The sequence below is a fragment of the Brassica rapa genome, chromosome A07, assembly GCF_000309985.2.
Source record: "Brassica rapa cultivar Chiifu-401-42 chromosome A07, CAAS_Brap_v3.01, whole genome shotgun sequence".
NCBI lineage: Eukaryota > Viridiplantae > Streptophyta > Magnoliopsida > Brassicales > Brassicaceae > Brassica > Brassica rapa.
Window position 1 is genome coordinate 16,214,482 of NC_024801.2, and position 22,587 is coordinate 16,237,068.

General features: G+C 32.8%; 2 protein-coding genes and 1 long non-coding RNA gene across 4 annotated transcripts; 1 reads left to right on the forward strand and 2 right to left on the reverse strand.

Moving 5' to 3' along the window:
* Nucleotides 1–3,964: 3,964 nt before the first annotated feature.
* LOC103829769 (osmotin-like protein) lies at nucleotides 3,965–4,955 on the reverse strand. The gene has a single exon (XM_009105466.3). It carries the CDS (start codon nucleotides 4,906–4,908, stop codon nucleotides 4,153–4,155), a length of 756 nt encoding a protein of 251 aa, XP_009103714.1. The 5' UTR covers nucleotides 4,909–4,955; the 3' UTR covers nucleotides 3,965–4,152.
* A 668-nt stretch (nucleotides 4,956–5,623) lies between these two features.
* Nucleotides 5,624–17,655, reverse strand: LOC103829770. 2 transcript variants are annotated; one of them, XR_625605.2, is made up of 3 exons: nucleotides 7,042–17,655; nucleotides 6,843–6,957; nucleotides 5,624–6,740 (listed from the first exon to the last, which is right to left on the reverse strand). It is a non-coding gene; the product is annotated as an uncharacterized LOC103829770 (long non-coding RNA). The 2 variants fall into 2 exon arrangements; XR_004449051.1 differs by having other exon boundaries at nucleotides 6,843–17,655.
* On the forward strand, nucleotides 17,648–19,954 carry LOC103829771 (putative E3 ubiquitin-protein ligase XBAT31). The gene is made up of 8 exons (XM_009105468.3): nucleotides 17,648–17,996; nucleotides 18,112–18,171; nucleotides 18,251–18,322; nucleotides 18,399–18,520; nucleotides 18,604–18,744; nucleotides 18,826–18,933; nucleotides 19,007–19,265; nucleotides 19,352–19,954. The coding sequence occupies exons 1-8, from the start codon at nucleotides 17,814–17,816 to the stop codon at nucleotides 19,778–19,780; spliced, it is 1,374 nt and encodes a 457-aa protein (XP_009103716.1). The 5' UTR covers nucleotides 17,648–17,813; the 3' UTR covers nucleotides 19,781–19,954.
* Nucleotides 19,955–22,587: the final 2,633 nt, after the last annotated feature.

Here is a 22,587-nt window from a genome sequence, read left to right on the forward strand (position 1 = left end):
AGATTATTGGTTTCAATTTTTTCTTTGAAAAATACAGTTTTCATTTTCAAAAAAGTTCAAACTGAAAAACTATTTTCAAAAAGTATTTTTAATTTTTATTATTTATTTATATTTATGTATCTGTAAAGTAACAGTAAAGATTCTTCTATTTTTAATGAAATATCTTTTGATTATATTCTTTCTTGTGTGCTCTTTTGGTCAAAATTCATTTTAGAGGTTTTTGGAGATTTACCCAATAAAATTTTATTTTATATTTCCATTGATCATCGTTGAAGAACTATATTGTGTGGCTTTGAAAAGAGGTACACAATTGTTTTTTCTCTTAAACACTGTTGTCTTTTAAATAGCACAATGTATTGTAAAGTGACAACTTTTTAACAAACCATCATAAGAAACTTTGTAAAACAAAAACTATATTTATTTTTCCCTTTTAAATCATTTTGTTACATGGATTACTAATAAAAAGTTAGTTTACACTTTAGTTTATGGCTTTATGTATAAACCTGGGTCATCATTAACGTATAATGTACATGTAAGACCATCTCCAATGGTTTTAATTATTTTTTCTCTCAGAATGAATTTGAGAATTGTTCCAATGGTTCCTCTCATTTTCTCCCCCAATTTTAAATATATTCATTTATCTCTAATAACACTTTTTATTTAATAAGATTTTAGATTATACTCACTTTTTTTTAATTCTACAAATTTAACCAAACTTTAACTTTTAGAAAGAAAATATTTATTACATTAATAAAATTATAACAACAAACAAAGCAATAGTATGATTTTACTTAAACAGTGGTATTACTTAAACAATAATATTTTTCCCATAAATATTAATGGAAAATTGACACAAATAGCACATTCATACTTTATAGTACCACTTTTCATGTTTACATTAATCACTTTTATTCTTACTTTTAATGAAGGTTAAAAGACAATTATACCCTTAGGGTTAACTAATCTAGACTTAGGGTTTAGAGTTGAGGGGTGAGGTAGAGTTTTTAGGATGTGAAATTTAGGATTCTAATAAATATATAAATAAATACTTAAAAAATATATAAAAAATTTGAAAAAATAGTTTCAAACATAATTTTCGTTTTTAAAAAAGAAATTTGAAAAAAAAATTAAAAAAAAAATCGAAAAAGTTAATTTCAAAAAAAAAAAATTATAAAAAAGTTCGAATTTGAAAAAGTATAATCTGAAAACATAAATTTTATTTTATTTTTATTTTATTTTTTTATTGTTTATTTATATTTATTTTTTTATTTTTTATTTAAATAATGATTTATATATATATAAATAACAAGAGCATAAGAGTCTTTTGCCACTTAATGAAGAATGTACTTTTGAAAATGTCTCCTTAGTGGTGGTAAAAATGAAAAGTGGTAACATGAAAGTGGTAAACATGTAATTTCCCCAATATTAATCAACTCATTTCAAAGAGAGAAATGAGTTTCTTTATCCTTGATTCATCTAAATCGACTCAAAAACTTTTGGAATCAAGTAGTTTCATCTTCAGCTATTTTAACTTCCAGAGTTGAAACTTCTCTTCCAACTACAACTGGTGCACTTAGGTCATGTTCATCTTCAGTTATCATGTTATGTAAATTTACACAAGTAAACATTATGTCATAAATCACATTTTTTTCTTCCAGAAACGAATGTGTCTTTTCACAATAGCAAAACGTGTTTGAAAAACTTTAAAAGCATATTCCACATCATTTCTGCATGCTTTTCGTTACGTAACAAAATATAATTATTTTGAGATTTAGCTTCTATTCAAGATTTAAAATATTCGTAAATATGTCAACGCTGAATAAACACAGATTTTACAGAAAATTGTTACACAACAACAAGATCAAAGAACTCTTCATGCATCTATTTCATTCGAGTAATATTTTAATGATCTTGGTGAAATGGAAATGACCTACCTGATTATTAAATTATTTTAATCAATATTATATCAAGTTTGTTTTATGCTAAGAGTTATTAAATGTTGTGCTAAGTTTGTTTGTGTTTTTTTTGTCAGCAACAAATAGACTTATATGGACTTGTAAACCAAACCGGTAACTCCACATTCATATGGACAACAAATGAGAATTGCTTTCTTGCACTACGTGCTAGACTGTCTGCCTTTGAACTATGCGTCTTTGGTATATGGATAAGCAAGGGTATTGTTAATTATATTTTAAGAAGTTTAATCAGTATATACCTATTAAATATAAGGTTTTAAAAGTTATGTTTACTGTCAATGTTTTGTTTATGTATAAAATAAAAATTGTAAAAATTAAAATATTGTGCAAAAACGCTCAACACCAAAATGAGTGTGAATAGTACTCTCTCAAAATGATGTAGCAAAGTGATTCATATACTCATGTTTTTCTTTAAAATGAAATACTACTGGAGATAAATTTCTTTCATTTTTTGATGTTTTTTTTCCTTTTGATGCACCACTGAGAATGGCCTAAGAATGTTCAAATACCTTTTAAAAAATAGGACATCGATTCAATAAATGTTTATGTAATGTGAACAAAAGTGTTTGTCTTTGCGTTTAATTCGAGTTAGGACATCGCTGACAAAAAATGTTCGGGCTAGGACATGAGAGTACAATAAATGTTTATGTAATGTGAACAAAAGTGCTTGTCTTTGCGTTTAGTTCGAGTGAGGTGAAACAGTTTTCAAAGTTAGGCATTTGAAGTTTGAACTTCAATCTAGTAGCGTCATTCTTCTTTGCACATTCACTTTTTACGTTTCTAAGACCATCTCCAATGGTACACTATAATTTTTTCTATATTTCACTCTAAAATAGAGTAACTCTATTATAGAGTTGGATTTGCTCTAAGACCATTTCCAATGCTACACTATAATTTTCTCTATATTTCACTTTAAAATAGAGTAACTCTATTATAGAGTTGGATTTGCTCCAATGGTTCACTCTATTATAGAGTGAAATATAGAGTATTCTTGTTTTTTCACTCTATATTTGGAGTAAAAAAACAAAAATACTCTATATTTCACTATATTATAGAGTAACTCTATTATAGAGTGAACCATTGGAGTAAATTCAACTCTATAATAGAGTTACTATATTTTAGTGTAAATTATAGAGGAAAAAATAGAGTCCCCTTGGAAATGCTCTAATGGTTCATTCTATAATAGAGTTACTCTATAATAGAGTGAAATATATAGTATTTTTGTTTTTTCACTCTATGTTTGGAGTAAAAAAAATAAAATTACTCTATTTTTCACTATATTATAGAGTAACTCTATAATAGAGTGAACCATTGGAGCAAATTCAAATCTATAATAGAGTTACTCTATTTTAGTGTAAATTATAGAGGAAAAAATAGAGTCTCCTTGGAGATGATCTTAAACCACCATTTGAGAATAAGTTTGGAATTACCTCAAAATGCCATAACTTCAATCTAGTAGCGTCATTCTTCTTTACACATTCACTTTTACGTTTCTAGACCATCATTCACCATTCACTTTTCTCATACCCATATTTTTCAAAATGGAGAAGAAAGACATGAAAAAGGATCTTTCACGTGCCAATGCAGCTTTTTGGCATCGAGCCTGCTTCATGACTAAAGTAGTGTCATGAGCTATTATGATGTACAACAATAATGTTTTCTTTATTGGAATTTTTCTCGCTAAGTACAAAATAGCTACTGGCCAAGTGGCCATTCCAGATTTTGAAATCTATTGCTAAGTTTTTTTGTTTTCTGCTAAAAAAATATCTTACTTACAATCGAGATAGTTGATGAACAGTTTAACATAAATTATTAAATAAATGTTAATAAATACGTGAAAACTCGTGAAAGGAAAAAACTTTACCGACAAACACAAATAAAAGGTGAAAGAACAAGACACTGTGTTAGCCTGCATGCTTCGAATGAAACAATGTCCTTTAACTTTTTTATTTTTGTAACTGGAACTATGTCTTTCTAGCAATATGAAGAAGATAACTAAGCAGAATCAATTCAAAAGATAATAATACATAATCGCATAGTTGGACTACATAGTTTTTGAACAACAACATAACTGACGCGGGAAATCACAAACTAAACCAATCAAACCAGAAAGATAAGAGATTAGTGCGATATCACTAGTACAACCATACAGAATAAACCGAACAAGAGAGACACATTAGTGGCAGAAGATGACTTTGAGCTCTCTAGGAGAAGAACAATCATGCATAAGCGATGGACTATCATGAGCGAACGTCATAGTCGAAGGACACGCGTGCTTAAAGAACAGCGAATGGCTCGAAGCACGACATGTTTGAGGACTATTGTAATGGTTCCTACAGCACAACTCATCCGTGCGGAACGCCTCACACCCACTCTTACAGGCCACCACGTGTCCACCGTGTCCCGACCGGAGCTGAAGATGAGCCGGGCACGTTCTCAAGAGGTCTTCGCGACAACCAACAACGGGACAAACTCCACGGCCTTCGTGAGGAGTAACTGTCATCGGAACGTTGAAACCGTCGACTAGAGAGACACCGTAGGAGGATAAGTCTCTGTGTCCACCGTGGTGGAGGTCGAACTGAGCGAGAGAAGCCGGAGTTGCGCCACCGAGACCGTTGCACTCGAGACGGTTTCCGCAGTCTCCGGTGACGCAAGAGAATTTGCCGTTGTAGTGGGAGCAGCCGGTTCGACCCCAGATACGACCGGACCAGTGGGTGGTTGGTGGGGAGAAAGAGCGGTGGGTGTTGGTTGGGAGAGCGAAGCCACCTTTCTCGAGGACGGGGTGGCCGGCGTTGGGCTGAATGGCTGGCCAGACGGTGAAGGGACAGTGGTTGACGACGGTGAGAAAGAGCCGGCCGGTGTCTGCGGCTAAGGAGGAGGAGATGAGGAGGAGGAAGAAGAAAGCGGTGAGAGGGAGAGAGGTTTTAACCATTGTGATTTTTTTTTTGCTTTAATTAAGGAACAAGCTGTGCGAAAGATGTGAGCTTATGTTATGTGTATATATAGAGCTGTATGGTCATAGAGTGACGAAAATAGTCTTTGGTCTTTTGTGGTAGTTAGGCAAAGCTTTTAGCATGTGTTTTTTTTTTGAAACAGAGAAAAATATTAAGTTGAACCAGAGTTATATCATCTTTACACTTAATACGAATAAAACATAAGTTATAGAGAAAAAGATTAGGATAGCACCAAACCAAGTTTTTGTTTCCAAAGTAGCACTTAATGTTCAAAGTCACAAAAATATGTTTCATTAAAGAGGTAAATATACACTTATACCCTTGGGTTAATTAATCCAAACCTTAGGGTTTAGAGTTAAGGGGTTGGGTTTTGGAATTAGGGTTTAGAATTTTATAAAAAAATAAATACTAAAATAAAAAATAAAAATTTTAAAAACAGTTTCAAAAAGTATTTTAAATTATAAAAAGAAAATTTGAAAAAAAATAAAAAAAAATTCGAAAAAAAAAATTTCAAAAAAAATTTATAAAAATTTCGAATTTGAAAACATATAATCTGAAACTAAAAAAAAATTTCTTTATTTTTTTATTTTTTTATTTTTATTTTAGTTATTTTTATTTATTTTTGTTTGTTTATTTAATTTTAAACCAAGGGTATTAGAGATATTTTACCCTTTAATGAATGTCATTTTTGTGATTTTCTTCTTCTAGTGCTATTTTTGAGACATAAACTTCAAAAGGTGTTATTATTGACAATTGTCCTAAGTTATATCATCTTTACACTTAATACGAATAAAACATAAGTATCTGTAGAGTGTAGTAATATTGTAATTTGATATATTATTGTAGAAACATATAATCTGTAATTATAACCATATATATATACAATACAGTTACAATTTAGTTAAGGTATCTAGCAAATGTGTGTTAGTTTATAATGATCCCATGTAGGAAATATATTTAGCTATATACAGAAATTTGAAACTTGGTGAAACGGGACGAAACTCTCTCAAGTCTAAACAAAACAGTCTTGACTCTAAACTCGATAACAAAATTGATAGAATGGAGTTTATAATAGAAGCCATATATTTTATTTAATAAAAAAATATCTCTGAATTTCTAACCTATAACACATGTTGCTTTGTGTGACTTGTGAGTCACGAGTCATATGCCATTTTTCTTCTTCTGAGTTTAGGGGCAATAAGGCTAAGACTGACAAGTTTTACATGTTCATGTTACTAACGGGGTTCTTTGCCAAACACAACAAAAGGACAAACAACAAAACAACAAAGCAAGAGAGGTATTTGTCTGCTTGTGCAACTTCGAGAATCGTGCGAACCTTTCTTGGCCTCGTTAATCCTAAACTTTTGCAGAACTGCTTGCCAATGCTAGGAATACGATAAAGTAAGCTACTACAACTAGATTTCCCATTTCCCAGTTTGACTAAACGGTGCTTAGCTTACAATAATTAGTGGTTACGCACATTCAGGTATATTAGATGTGTAATATTGCCTAAATTTGTTTAGCTTTCCTCTATAAACAATTGTATAAGCCGTTTATACATTAGGAAAACATGCATCTGTCAAATTCATAATTTTACAACAAAGATATGCTTACACCATTTTGGAAGTCACAATAGTACTGACATTTACGTTGTTTATAACATTTGTAATAAGACGAATCACATAAGAAACACAATCAATTTACTTTGATCAACTACTGCAGTTCTGCTTGTTATATACAGTGCGTTTCCAACCTCAAGAACTGGCTTGCTTGTGCTCGAAGCCAACACTCCTTCCCGAATCTCTTCTTCCTGTTCCATCAATAAGTATCAACGTACTCAATCATTTACCAAAATCATGTGATTGTTTGCTCAAATCTTCACTAATAAGTTGCAGTTTCATGAAAACTATACCTCATCATCCGACCCTTCTTCTGATTAAGACTAAGATTTTAGCAGTTCGACTGTATCTTTCGCAACTTCTTTGTTCTTTTTGCTGCGCTTCTCTTGTTCTTTTAATTTTCTAAATCTGTTGTAATTTAATATAAACATCATTTGTTTGATGTACTTGTAACAAAATATAAGCATCGTCAGGCGTTGCGTTTTCACTTACCGCAGGCGTTGCACCGCCTAGTTTACGCAGCCATACTTTGTTGGGCAGTGCTAAGTACATTGTTTGTAAACCTAAAATAAATTTGAATGTTAAAACATTAAGACGCAACATTTAAGATATGCAATTCAACAACTAGCTTCGTATATACACTGAGCATGAAGCCAACTACCTTTCATGTTTGTTCGCGTACATATCTTAAAATAGAGGAATAATCTGTCTTACGGTCAATTTACACATGTGTAGATCAGGAACATGAACAAAATGGCTAGATGAAAGTTTCAAGGTGAGGGAAACCAACCAGTAGATAGATAATCCTAATGGGATAGACAATGCAAAGTAGCCGATCATGAGTGGTAGAAACTTGAAAACAAAAATGTGTTCTTCTGAACATGATTGTTTGTCCGTTAAAAGAAATGAAGTTGAGCTTAGAACTTGACAATCATACCAAAATGTTTTAGTTATAAGGAAAGTCATTTCTTCATTGAGGAGGCTTCGTAATCTCCATTGACATATACTGCGGCAGTGTCACCCCATGTCCCCACCCCAGGCAATGGTGGATGCCCGTCCTGCACCACCGAAAGATATTAGACTACGATAAAAGTTTATTGCACACAATTTTCTTCGTAATCTCTCTCTCTCTCTCTCTCTCTCTCTCTCTCTCTCTCTCTCTCTCTCTCTCTCTCTCTCTCTCTCTCTCTCTCTCTCTCTCTCTCTCTCTCTCTCTCTCTCTCTCTCTCTCTCTCTCTCTCTCCTCGTGCCATCCGTCGTGGCGCCACCATCGAGCCCCGCGTTTGGTTCATTGTTGTTTTATGTGATGTTTGCTTTTCACTTTCAGATCTATGTTTTAGATTTACTTTTTTCTCGAGATCTACTTTCCAGGTGATGACCCATTAATTGTGGGTCCTTTGTTAATGTTGTTTAGATATTGTTGATGATTGTGTTTATGAGATGAACAGTTAGATTTAGTTGTTGATGTTTTTTGATGTGTTGGAAAACACCTAGATGATGTTAGGTTGTTAAATGGTATGCGTGAATGAGAATGATTATGGTTATGAGTTGTGTGATGATAATGATTGGAATAATGACTTGTGTAGAAGAACGATAGGGATGATGTGATGTATGATGAAGTGACACCGAATCTGGGCATAAGTGACTATTGTACTGGAGGGTGGACAGTTCCGGAGGGGCTAATGGGCCACGACCGGGTAGTTACATAGGAGACACGGGGTGGAAAGTGCCAGTTGAGCCAACGGGTCAAGAGCAGATAAGTCCTAGAGATCTAGGTTGAATGTTGTATGTTAGGTGATATCAGTTATAACTGTGCTTGTTTTCTTGCTTGTTATGTGATGAGTTCGTAGGTTCTTTGAACATATACTTACTGAGTAATTTCCATTACTCACCCATCCTTTTGTAAAAGTATGAGTCATGGGTGGTGCCACACATTTGAGATTTCATTTCTAAAACTTTTCCTTAAGTTATCTATGACTATGGTTCATTTTATTCGGTTTTCGTTTGAAGTAAGTTTTTTTGTAAGAAGATTAGTTCTTTGAATAAAACAAGTATTAAACAGAAAAGGTAGTATTGTGAAGGTGGAAAGCAATATTTTCGAGACGAGGGTAAAATCCTTGAGACGAGGATTACAGGTTTGATGTAATTGGATTCACATAATTGAGCTATAAGGCTTCTTAAAGCATAGTTTGGTGTGACGGTATCGCTTTGAGTCTTTAGAAACGTCGAGTGTCGTCCTTCATGCCACTTCTTAGGGCCTAACTGGTTCAAACGCTGCGGTTGCGGAAGTTTGCGGATGCGGGCGGTTGCGGTTTCTAGTGGTTTTAAGAGATTTGTACGACTGTTACTACGGTTAAAAATTAGTACGTTTGTGGGTGACTTATAACTGGTTAACTACCAAATGCGGTAACAGTCAAATAATAAATTAACAATATTTATATTTAATATAATTATAAATATATCAAAAATCATAAAATTATAATAAATATACAATTTATATTTAGAAAGTTATAATTTTAATTTTTAAAATTTTATTGAAATTGTTTTTATTATAAAATTTTATAATATTAATTAAAATATAATATATATACATATATATTAATATTTTCATAATTTCAGTTTTAAAATTTTTATTAAATATTTTTAATTTTGTATATATATTGTTTTAAAAAAAAAAATTTACCCTCCCGCAACCGCCCGCAACTGCAAACGCTAGCTGGAGCCAGCTTTTGAATTTATGAGATTCGGAGCGGTTTGAAACGGTTTAGAACGATTTGAGTGATTGTTGCAAACCGTCGACAACTGCGCAAAAGCTGTGTTTGCGGGTGGTAGCGGGAAAACAAGTCGCCCCGGTTAATAGAGTCACGGTCATATGCTTTAAAATATTTAGACGAGGCTAGAGAACAAACCTGGAACTTACTTAATTATTGGGCTGTAGAAACAACCCACGTTATATGGTGGGCTTAACTCAGGATTCGTTTGGGGATATAGCTTTGTTTTATCTGTTCGCCAATAATAAGGGTTACTACTATATTTCGTTAAAGACAGAATCTTAGTCGAAAAGTCAGCTAATTTTGCATTCTTCTCATCTCCATCTAAAGACCATATACCTAATTGCGTATAAGCAAACCCCATGAAAGCTACTTACCAATTTAAAATCTAATTAACTATCTTAATCACATCTTAATCCCTCTTTCTATTGGACAAACACCTCTCTTGAGTCTTGTTTATTTCTCACCACCATTAATTCGTATTAGCTAGATGGAGACTTTATCTATATTTTGTAATAGCATTTTCGAGAAGTCTTATTTGAATTTAAAATGCATCATACGTGATCAATTTCAGTGTTTCTTAAATAAAGTATCTTAGATATTTGCAAAGTTACATCTGGCAGATATTTCAATTATATAACTCAATTCAAATTTAATTTCTTTTAATTGACATACCTGGCCTACAAAAAAAAGAAGAAGATACCTTGTCTACATAGATAATTCTGATATCAGTTGCTCAAAAAAAGATAATTCTGACATAAAATTTATCCACAATGAGCTTATAATCAAATAGACTCATAATAGTATTTGGAAGAATCTTATGGGATATTATGTCATTTGATTTAACCTTTATGATACATGTCAAGTTATTAAGCCGTACAAGCTATAGAATCTAAGTGATAGGATTCTCTGATATTCTCTTACTTGTGCTATAACAAGATAAGTATTTCTTTGCTACTCAACGGAACGTTTAGGAAATGGATGTTTGTGTTAAAAGAAACATTAATGCTTTCTGATCTTATAACAAAATCATTGGAGGAATATCATTTGCTTAAGAAACAAGCCTTGCAATATTAGTTTTATGTGTTAATCTGTTCCTGTGTATATCAATCTAGTTATGGAAACGTTTTTGATGTAGTGATTGAGTATTAGTATTTTTATTGTCTATACTAATACAATCTAATACGTATAGTTAAAATGTTAAATATGTTTTGTGATTACTATTTCTGATTTGTTACTGATTTACCAATCTGAAAGACTTTGTAATATGTGAATCTGTTTTAATGGTTTTAAACATAACTTGCCACATACGACATCTAGATCCACCAAGCAATTTTTTGCAATGAAAGTAAAGAGACTTCTTGTTGTTAGTTTCTATATACTTAACTTCAGATCCCAGTAAATTTAAGACTATTATAGTAGATGTTATCTTTTTATTTTCACTGTTTATTTAAAGTAAATAATATCATTTACTTGACAGGCTAACACATCAATAATAATACCTAACCAGAATTTGTTTTAAATAATGGAAGGGCCAAAAAGAAGTATTCCAAGTTAATAACTTTGCATTGACGTTATGAATCCACTTGGATTGTTTTATATAATTTGTTTAAGCGATATGAAACAAGGGTTATAACTTATAAGCTTACTTCTTGCACACCTAGAAAATTCATCTGCTAACATTTTAATTACTACAGTACATTCCAGTTTAGTGTAGCTTAGTTAAAACAAACCCACTTCGCACTTTGATTTCTTCAAAGTTGAAACCTTAAACAAACATTAATAGACATTATTAGGAAGACGATTATTCGTTGACTATGTGAATTCATCATTTATGTGTTACAAGTTAATGAACACTTGGTAAGAGAATACCATTGTTTGTGAAGCTTGTGGCAGTATCGTTGTTGAAGATGGGATATGCATTTTCATAAAAAGTTCATAAACTAAGATCAACTGATTTAAACGCTGATCGCAAGTCAAAAAGGAAATCAGGATAAATAAAGATTTTTTTTAAAAAAGTAGGAAAAGGAAAAAAATATCATAATACGTATATAAATAAAAAGGCATATCAAGATAAAAATTCATATTAAAAAAATTAATATAATTTTATTTGGATTTTCTATAAGTCAAATTCAAAAACAATCATAACTAATCAAGTTGTTTTATTCCGACTTTCCAACGAAAATTAGATCATTCTCATGTTTAACAAATACAAGTTTATAAATGTGATCCTCTAGAAATATTTAGAATTCTTTTTCTAATCACGGTTATCAAGGTGATTTCAAACCAACCAGTATTTTTCTTAGTTTCAAAACTAGGTTGAGCTCTACGCTTCAGTTGGACCTAGCGCAGAATGAAAAAAATCAAAAATTAATTAGAGATTAGTTTTGAATTTATTTTTATTTTTACAATAAATTCATGTATAACATGTAGTTTATGTAAAAGATGACAAGAAAATTTACGTGGTTCAATGGTTGCAAACTTTCTTATACTAGCATAGGTCTTAGGTCCAAAGGAAGAAAACAATATTAGCATCTGTTTCACTTTTTGTGGTTAATAAGGATAAAAAGATGGATATGCCCTCATCTTCAACCTTAAATTTGTAAGTATGCATGTAGTTTTTAACGATTTCATCAATTATTTTACTTTAATCTCATGGATTTAAAGTGAGATACGTCAATTTTAAAACATAACACGCTATTTGAACTTACTATCTACAAAATAGTGATGCTTTTACTTTTAGCAGAGTAACTGACCAAATAGATGCAGTTCGCCACATTTAGTGGCTGTGGAGCGATTTTCCGGCATATATGCGGACACCGAGAAGAAGTTTTAGAACATGAGTTTTAGTAACTTTTTCAAACAGTAAAACCATTCTTGATTTAACTCTTGTTGGGATCCGTACCCAATAATGTTGGAAAGCCAACCATGAATTTCATATGCCATTTTTTGGATGGCGACTTACTTTATTCTTCAATACCTTCAAACCATATTGGAAAGCCAACCATGAAACTTTTTTTCAACTGGTGATAGTTTTTTAGGGAATGGGATATGGATAATAAAAGCGTCTCCAAGGTAATGGAGTGGCAGAATGTGCATATGCCTCATAGTACTCCCAATTAAATCCAACACTTCCCTGCTCCTTTCCAGTCTCATCTCTATCTCACCGGTAAGCATGTTTGTCATGTTGATGCAGTGTGGAACTGTATTTAGAGGCATTGTGGTTTTCAAATTTGGAAAGTTTCAACCCTCCTAGCTTTAGTGACTCGGTCTTTTGTGTCTTTAGTTCTTAAGGATGAAATCCTCTCTATTTGTGCAGTATTTTGATTATGTTTTAGTCAAATGTTTGATCGTTAGTAGTTCTTTCGAATTCTGAACAATTGTTTCATGGTTAGAATGGAAAACTTTGGTTTAAATAGTGTAAAAAAAACAACTTTTGATTTAGAACTATATTAAATCTTTGTATAGAATTTGTTGAACAAACTTAGTCCGGCCGAATGCAGCCGTCGTACAAAAGTCTTTTATAATTATAATTTTTTTTTCTAAGATAATGGTATTTTTAGAAGAGAAAAAAATTGGATTTTAAAGTTGATATAAATACATGTCTAATGAATTAAAAATTTATTCATTAACATAATCAATATACTATTCGTGAACGAAGTATTTGTATTTGATTCAACTAGTTATTTGCTTTAAAAAATATTGATTTGTGTTCGTTCATAACAGTAACTATTAAAAAAAGGGAAAATGTATCATGTAAGTTTGAAAATACTAAAAGGAATAAAAAATAAACGAGTCATGGTTAAAAGAAAATAAAAATAAACGAGTCATGGAAATAAGAAATTGTCGGTGAAAATAAAAAGAAGAGAAAATATTGTCGAGTCTGACAAAGCTCGCGTGCCGATCAATTATTTATTATTCGGATTTGTCTCGATTTACAAGTTCATAAAGTTGAGTCCAAAAACTTCTGCCACTTCGGTTTTATCAACTACTCAATCTACCGTACGCTTTTAATTTTATTTAAGTTTATCGTTTTCGGTTGTTTTATATCCTCCACAAATAAGACACTCCTGTATTATTGATTTAGGAGTAGTCGATAACCTATAAAAATAACGACAGATGAGGATAAAATCAAATTATGCAAAAACAAAATATTGAGGTATGAGTCACTTCTTTATTAGGTCAACACGAATTTAAGATAATTAGCTATTGACATGACGTTTCTGTGGGTAACATTATTTAATTTGATCAAAATACATAGGAGTAGTGAAATCATAGCAATCAGGTTATGAACTTTTTATTAAAATGATTCTTGAAAGAAACAAATGACACACAACTGTGAAAATAGTTCTTTACTATTGGAGTATGATTCCTACATACTCCAATACAGTCACTCGATCAGTATCATTCTTCACTATTTTTTCTTCAAATTTACAATGATTATGGAATATGTAAGCATCACCAATAAATCAAATACCAAAACATCAGAAACAGAAACAAATCACGTGTAATGGGCCAGAGCAGGCAAGAGTTTAGTTATGACAATGAGTTCATCGACATAATCAATGTTTTATACAACTTTATAAAATATTAAATTAAGAAATTGAATAAGGATCTGATGGTACTTCATAAATGATTCAAAGTGAAAAAAGTAAAAAAACATTAATCTCTTTTAGAAAAAGAAAAAACATTAATCTCGTATTTTGTTATATAGAAATCCTGAATGGGGTAATATTAATTTCATAAGACTGATTGTACGTTCCAAACATGGAATCTTATTTTCGTGCCTATTTTTCAATTAATTACGTCTAAAATTTGGGGGGGGGGGGGGGGGGGGGGAGCACAAGATCCTCATGACAAACGCCAATCTGACACACACACAAGGTTATGTCGCCATGGGATAATGCATGACATCATAAGTAATTTAATTTAAAATAAAATAAAATGAAATAATCTATTCTATTAAAACAAGAACATGATCTATTGATATTGATGTGATCCAACTATTTTAATACAATTATTTAAATCTTTTATTAATCATTTAAGAAAAATATTATACAAACAAAAAAAATACAAATATGACTGAAAACACAAATATAAAAATTAAATTTTCTTGTGTTCAAAAAAAAAATTAAATTTCTAAGAAAATGTAAAACAAAAATTATAAAAAGACATGTCAAAATCTAGTTGCGATTAAAGTTGGATCCAAACATCAGACATGTTTATAGACGGACTCCCTTACCCATACCACATCACGCTGTTACGGTTTTTTTTTATTTATCAAGCTGTTACGGATATTTCAGGATAAAAAATGGTAATTTGGTCAACTATATTAAAATATTTTCCGGCATCATTATGAAAATAGCCGAAATACAACATATATGATGAATATTATGAATATGATGCGTGGTGATTAATCTAAGGTAAACGGGATCAATTAATAGAAAATGACACCCTGCAATGAGAAAACTTATAACTTGTGTTTAGACAAAAGAAAAAGCTGCAGCACGCACTAGAAATCACGTATTTTTTTTTTTTTTAACTCTGAGATAAATGTTTGAGAAATAAAAACCAGAAACAAATTCCTACAGAACCATGAAAAACACAACCAACTCAAATTTAAAAAGGAAAACGACCGCCTAAAGCACGTTATCCCACCCAAAACTCCTCCATTTCAAAGACCCTCCATCTAGCGTCACCTTATACTCTTGTTGACCTTGTACCTTCCTCCGCAAGCAAGCTCCTCAACCAAGAAGGGCTACCTTGAGCTACATATGATTGGTATCTCATTTCCTTTGTCACACTCCGAGCAATCATAAAGGCAGCTTTGTTTGCCTCTCTCTTTACTGAACTTACCATCCAATCTGTAACATTATTCAGAACACCCCTTAACTTCTCACCGTACCCCCGGAACGCTGGCCATGCCTTAGGTCTATTGACAGAGCCCACCAGTTCATGATCCTCCAGCTCAAAACTCACTTTCTGGAATCTATGAGAAATCATACTCTCAGCTGACCAGATTAAACCCAAACGTCTAGCCTCCAAAAGCGACGACACACCATTAAAAGCTCTTCTGCTATGAAGCAGAGTTTGACCTTCACTATTCCTTACAATCCAGCCCAAACCAGCCATACACGTCGCTTTAGACCATGAGATTCCAATATTGCACTTCACTCTTCCACTCTCTGGTGCTGTCCATCCTTTACCATTCATTTGGCTCTGATTCCTACTCCCCGTTTCCGCTTTTGCTTCTGCAGTAACCATTGTCCATCGCCTGGACTCCTCACGACATTTCATGACCGTATCCTCTGCCTCATAGTCTTTTCCTTCAAAGATAAAAGCATTCTTGTTCTTCCACAACATCCATAGAATCCACGGGAAAGAACAACTAACATCCTTTGGCACTCTAGAATCTTTTCCAATATTCAGCAGATGGCTAAAATTTTCATATAAAGATCTATGTTCAAAACCTCGTTGCGGAAAGGGGAACCCCGACGTCGCCCATACCAGTCGAGCCGCAGGACATGTGAATAAGACGTGATTAATAGTTTCTCCTTCCAATAAGACGTAATACGTGATTAAGAAATCACGTATTTAGATAAATTACTATTCCAATAAATTGATTTTAATCCACATAGCTTTCACACTTAAGTAGATTGGTTTTATAAAACTCGACTGTAAGAAAATAAGTAATGACACCATCCATTTAAGTAAAACTGTAAAAGTAATTGTAACTTCGGATCGTTTCCGCTAGTGGACCTTAACACTTGCTTATAATACAACCAACAACGGCTATTAACCGCAAAAGCTGCGTTTGTGGGTGGTAACAGAAAAACCAGTCACACCATTAGTCCATGGATAATACAACTGGTTAGTGCGTTATTTTTTTTTTAGGTTCAAAAACTGTTTAATGACCATAAAATCACCACGCGATTTTTCTCTATATTTTGATCTCATTTTTATGATATCACGAATCTTTTTATGATAGGTTACTCATCTTTTAACTACTTTGACTCAATCATGCTTACCTTGAATTTTTCTTTAGATGTGAAAAGATAAGAAAACTTTAGGGATATAATTAGATAAATTAATTATATTAAATACTTCATTAGATATCAAAAATTAAGATGTACAATTGATCACACTCACAAAACATAACCTCTCTGTTGCACACCAAAACCGACCTTTTATGTCAGAACCGAGATGGATAATCAACTATGTTACCACTTGTAACGTCCTAACCACTTTCGCCATTAGATCTCACGTCCGATACTCATACGACATGTAGGCCCCTGATAGCTCAAAGTTATAACCATAATTTCAATACTGTAACTCAATTCTAGAACTCAGAACACAATTTTATAATTTATTCACTCTCACTATGTCTAACAATCCAATCAACTAACTCTCGTTGAACTCAATAGGTTAAACATGCATTAATGAGTAAGTTTTGATGACTTTACAAAGTTCCCTAACATCAGCTCTCGTTAGTTATAGATTATTTTGCTTATTTAAATTATTCCAGATAATTTATTGAACCTTTTGAGCGTGAAACAACATAAACTCATGAGCTAGGTAGCTAATCAAGTTCAAACAATAAAACTAACTATAGATGAAGAAATCTAATGATATTCCTAGAATAAAAAATCCTAGTCATTCATTTTCCTTAATTCTTTTAAAACCCTAGCACCAACTATGAAGAACTCTAATGATATTCCCAGATTAAGCAATCTTAGACATTTATTTTCTTCAATTCTTATGAAACCCTAACACCATCTATGTAACTATTCACACATAGAAGCAAAAACACAAGAATATGCTAAAAAATGCATTGTAATAAAAAAAGAGATAGAAACAAAGGTTCATAGTTACAATTACAAAGTTATTTCATTATTTTTAAATTAATTTTATTTTGTATTTATATTTTTAAAATATTTTAAAAATTATTAGATTACGATCTTAAAAAATCAGTATAAATAATTTTAGTTATTTTATTTTAGAAATATTAGAATTCTTAGTTAAATTGAATTAAATTGTTAAATGATATATTAAAATGCATAGTTAATATAAACATTAAAAAAGACTTATTTTATTCTGTAAATAGAAAATATATTTTATTGATATTAAGAAAAAGAAGGAGAGAAAATATCTGCCCGAAATCAAAGAGTAAGCAAATACAAAAAAAAAAAACGCTGCCCGTCGGGCAAACCTCAAACTCCAATACGACTACGAGTCATCACTCTCTTTTATTTCCACTTTCCAAAAAAAAAAATTAAAAATTAAAAATTAATATCTGAAAGCCAATAGTCATATCAAAATGTGTACATAAATGCTGAAACTTCCCTCTTCTCTTCCTCTCCATCTCCATCTCCCAACCACCGTTCTGCCTCACGGTGGCGCTTTATTCTCCCGGCGGATCGCCTCACCGGTTGCAGACGGTGTCGTGATTCCCTCCCCCCCCCACTAGCCTCATCATCATCTCTACACTAAAAGATGGGGCAGAGCATGAGCTGCGGAGTTAGACCGGAGCACCACGGGATATTCGCCTCCGTTCAGTGCGGCGACATCGTCACCGTGCGGAGAGCGATGATGACAGATCCGAGTCTTTTGAATCAGGCCACTCCTTACGATCGCCACTCCGTTCTCCACGTCGCTGCCGCTAGCGGCCAGATCGAGGTTAGTCTCCTCCGAGATCTCAACGGAATCTCAACGGAATCTGGTGGTTTTGGTTTCAGATTCGCCGGAATCTTCTCGATTTTTTTTTGAACTAGCGCATTTCTGATTTTTGCAGATTTTGTCTTTGCTGTTGGAGAGATTCACGAATCCGGATACGTTGAATCGTCACAAGCAGGTTTAACGATAACATCTGATTTGTTTTTTTTTTTTTTGTTGATTGAAAAATGGAGATTAGCTGATTGTGTTTGTTGTAGACTCCGTTGATGTTGGCTGCGATGTATGGGAGGATCTCTTGCGTTAAGAAGCTCGCTCAAGTTGGAGCTAATGTATGCTTTTAATTTGGAATAAAAATTTCAGAATTTGGATTTGATTTTTTTTTTTGTTTTTGTGGAATTTTTGCAGGTTTTGATGTTTGATTCGGTGAATCGAAGAACGTGTTTGCATTACGCAGCTTACTATGGACATGCTGATTGTGTTCAAGCCATCCTCTCTGCTGCTCAGTCAAGTCCCGTTGCTGTTCATTGGTTACTGACTACTCACTCTCTCTCTCTTTGCTTGTTGATGTGTTTTAGAACAAGCTCTTTACTGAGAAGTGTTTTTTTTTCAGGGGATTTGCGCGGTTTGTGAATATTAGAGATGACAAAGGAGCGACGCCGTTGCATCTTGCTGCTAGGCAGAGACGTCCTGAGTGTGTAAATGTTCTCTTGGACAGTGGCTCTCTTGTTTGTGCTTCCACTAGCCTCTACGGGTATTGAAAACGTTTTCATTTTCGGTAAAAGTTTCAGTCTTTTGGGAGATTTACTTATCCTTCCATGCTTTGTTGAAACAGGTCTCCAGGGAGCACACCGCTTCATTTGGCGGCAAGAAGCGGATCTATCGATTGCGTCAGGAAGTTACTTGCTTGGGGTGCTGATCGTCTTCAGAGAGACGCTTCTGGGTATTTTAAAGATTCTCTATGTTTTATTGTAATTCTTCTGCTAGTTTTAATCATCTTGAAATCATTTTTTCAGGAGGATACCATATGTGGTTGCCATGAAACATAAGCACGGAGCATGTGGAGCGTTGCTTAACCCCTCTTCTGCAGAGCCTCTGGTCTGGCCATCCCCGTTAAAGTTCATCAGCGAGCTCAACGAGGAGGCCAAACTGCTCTTGGAGCAGGCTCTGATGGACGCTAACAGGGAGAGGGAGAAAACCATCCTCAAGGGAACTGCTTTCTCCTTGCCATCACCATCTTACTCCGACAATGCCTCAGATGATAACATGTCTGAGGTAATAAACATCACACCCTCCTTCTTTGTCTGTTTGATAATATGTAAAACACACATATTAACTGAAATTTAAAACGCGTTTTGCAGATGAGTGATTCGGAGATGTGCTGCATTTGCTTTGAGCAAGCGTGCACGATTGAAGTCAAAGACTGTGGTCACCAAATGTGCGCACAATGCACTCTTGCACTGTGCTGTCACAACAAACCGAACCCAACGACTTCAACCGTGACTCCACCGGTATGCCCGTTCTGTAGAAGTGTCATCTCACGGTTAGTAATCGCCCAGAACAACAACAACAACAACGACAATAGCAAGAGTCAAGACGAAGTTGTTGATCGCGAGGCAGGTGATGTCAGCTCTTCAAAACTCAGAAAGCATAGAAAATCGATGAACCTTGGAGAAGAAAGCAGCAGTTTCATGGGACTATCAAGCATTGGATCGTTCGGGAAGATAACCGGCCGTGGCTCGGGAAGGATCGCAGCCGACAACGAGCTGATGGACAAACCGATACTATGAGGAAGGGGTGAGAATGTATAAAAGATAGATCTGTTGTTGTGGTGGGAGATTGAAATAAGGAAAGAAGTGAGTTTGTGTAATGAAATCAATGATTTGTTGTTTCTTTTGATCAATTTTAAAATGGTTTGTCGTTATTTGGTTACTTGTTGATATGAAAAGAGAACCTTTATCATCTTCTTGTCTCTCACAAACAATTAAATTAAACTAAGATACTTTTACTGAAATTTGGAGGAAAATAGTTTACATGATCAAACCTATCCCGTAACAAAGCTAAACTCCATCCTGTAAATTCGAGAAGACAAGACATGTTTACCAACTTAAAACAATTCAACTCCAATACTTCATGTTAAGGAAAGAGTACAATCGTATTAGAGTTATTACTCTTGTTAACTAGTCTCCTAGTATTTTCACTCATTAATCTCCTTTTGACTAATCTTTTAGATTTCGTCATTGTGTTTCGTCATATATCTCCAGTGTATTGTTTAAATACATATGTACTTCATCTATTTATATCAATTTTAATAATCTAAAAATATGAGATTCACACATCTTATACTTCACATGTTTGATGTGTATAAGGACAAGAGATAATACATGATGCATGTCTTTTTTTTCTTTTTTTTTTTGTATCCTCACTAAATTAGACTTTTCTCCTGTTTTGTTTTTTTTTAATAATTTAAAATGAATAATCAAGATGGGAACAAATGTTATGGGGATGGCTGCTAAGTTGCCAACGGAGAAAGAGATGGAGAGCCGGAGAAAAAAGAAGAAGAAAAAAGTATATGAAAGAATTGTTGACCTCCACATGATCCAATCACTTTCTTCTATCCCGTATAAAGTTATAAATATTTTGAATATTTGCCTCTTTGTTTAAACAAAAATATTTACACTTTTAATATTAGTCAAGTTGTTACAACTAGTCCATACACACGGCCACTTTTTGTTTATTCCTTCGTGAAGTATTCTTTTTATACGTGTAATACTCGCTCTATAGAATCATAGTAGGCAAAGACCGATACATTCGGTGGATACTTTATGTTAATCGACTTTTAAGGAAAAAAACCTAGTGATTACTATGACATGAATAAAATTAGACAAACGAAGAAAATGATTGTTAGTGTCTTACTTTTAGATTTTATATTGAAAACGTGTTTGAGCCGAAAGAGTAGATTTTGATTCTATGTCGAGAAGAGGGGGAAAAGTGAAAGAAAAAAGGGGGGATAGTATTCGAATTTAAGGGGAAAATTGTTATCAAAAGAATTTAGAAGGTCACAGGTTATAACCAAATTTGAAATACAAATAAATATTCAACATAGTTTACCAAATCAAATAAAAGTATAAAACTCTTCTAATATAGTTTACCGAAACTTCCATAATAATAAAATAACCTGCAACTTTAAATTATAAATAGAAAACAAACATAATGGTTATGTGGTTGAGATAAGTTGTTTTTTGTTGGCTTATTTTCGATCTATCTTGTTTTTATTCTGTTTTGCGAAGATGGGTTCAAACTCTAGATCTTACTTTGTAAAATCTTCTTTCATTATATGATATTTACAATTTAGCAAAAAAAAAACAAACATAATTGTTTTATCATTTAGTTTAATATATTTGGTTTCCAGTTTTCAGTTAAGAGAAACGCCAAAATGTTTAACAAAACTATGGAGCCTTTGATGTTGTTGCAAAATTCCATTTGTTGGTCATTATAATTCATTTATTTATCCTATTACATATAATGATCAATCGACATGATCTAACATTACCACAATCAAATGAGTCTACAATGTTTCAGTTTACCATGATTTGACGCTTTGACGTGTCTTAATAATTCCAAATCAGAGTTGTTCAATTATCGTTCTTTGGCGTGTCAATTCTAACATGTAGGATCCACTTATGGTACGACACTTACTTAATATTTCCATTCTTATAATCTAAGCTAATCTAGTCTAGTCACATTTGACATTTCAATTCTAACTTGTTGGAGCCACTTTCGTTGCTGAATCTACTAATCGGTTATGGAACCTGACCGGTTGATGAAAGAAAATTTAGACTAGACACCTTAATCCACCGAGGTGTTTAGCGTATTAAATCAAGCCAGAAAATACAAAATATACAGTCGATATACTAATTACAGCAAAAAAATTTAACCATGGAATTTTTTAAGATTGACAAAATGTTAAGTTACTATTACCAAATGACAAAGAAATATCGATAATAGTTAATATATAAAATTAATAAGTTATTATACTGACTAGGGATTTGTCCGTGCTTCGCGCGGATTTATTAGTTAGTTGTTATGTGTATGTTTGATCTGGTTGTTCCGACTACGTGTATATTGATGTCTAAGGTTGTGTTAATTGCGGGGGTGGTATGGATAATGCATAGTTGGGAGTTTGAAATCTTGTTAGTTGTATAGCTTTTACGTTTTGTTCTTTTCTTCTTTTTGTGATTTGAAATGGGCCTTGTGTTATAAAATAATAATTTATTATTGCTGTAATAATATTTGGCTGAAGACATTTTTTTACTATATTCTGTTAGACTCTAGTATAAGTTTCATTATTAGATTTAGTTGTATTTTTAGTCGGTTCTGTTGTTTGCCTTTAAATTTTTTATATTGAACGTGTATAAATTCTAAAAAATTTAAAAATTAAAGGGGTATTATTGAGAAGTCATCAATATGATTTTAATGTATGTATACGTAAACACAAATCATAAATGCAGAATCATTAGCCAGTATATATGTGTTTACAGACCATTGTAAATTTGAATGATGATACTAAATTTTGTATTTGATTTTTCCATAACTT

Bases quoted from the DNA above. Each gene is read 5' to 3' on its own strand.
- LOC103829769 (XM_009105466.3), bottom strand. From the start codon at position 4,908: ATGGTTAAAACCTCTCTCCCTCTCACCGCTTTCTTCTTCCTCCTCCTC.
- LOC103829771 (XM_009105468.3), top strand. From the start codon at position 17,814: ATGGGGCAGAGCATGAGCTGCGGAGTTAGACCGGAGCACCACGGGATA. The intron at 18,745-18,825 runs GTATTGAAAACG...TTGTTGAAACAG, and splicing joins GCTTCCACTAGCCTCTACGG to GTCTCCAGGGAGCACACCGC. The intron at 18,934-19,006 runs GTATTTTAAAGA...TCATTTTTTCAG, and splicing joins CTTCAGAGAGACGCTTCTGG to GAGGATACCATATGTGGTTG.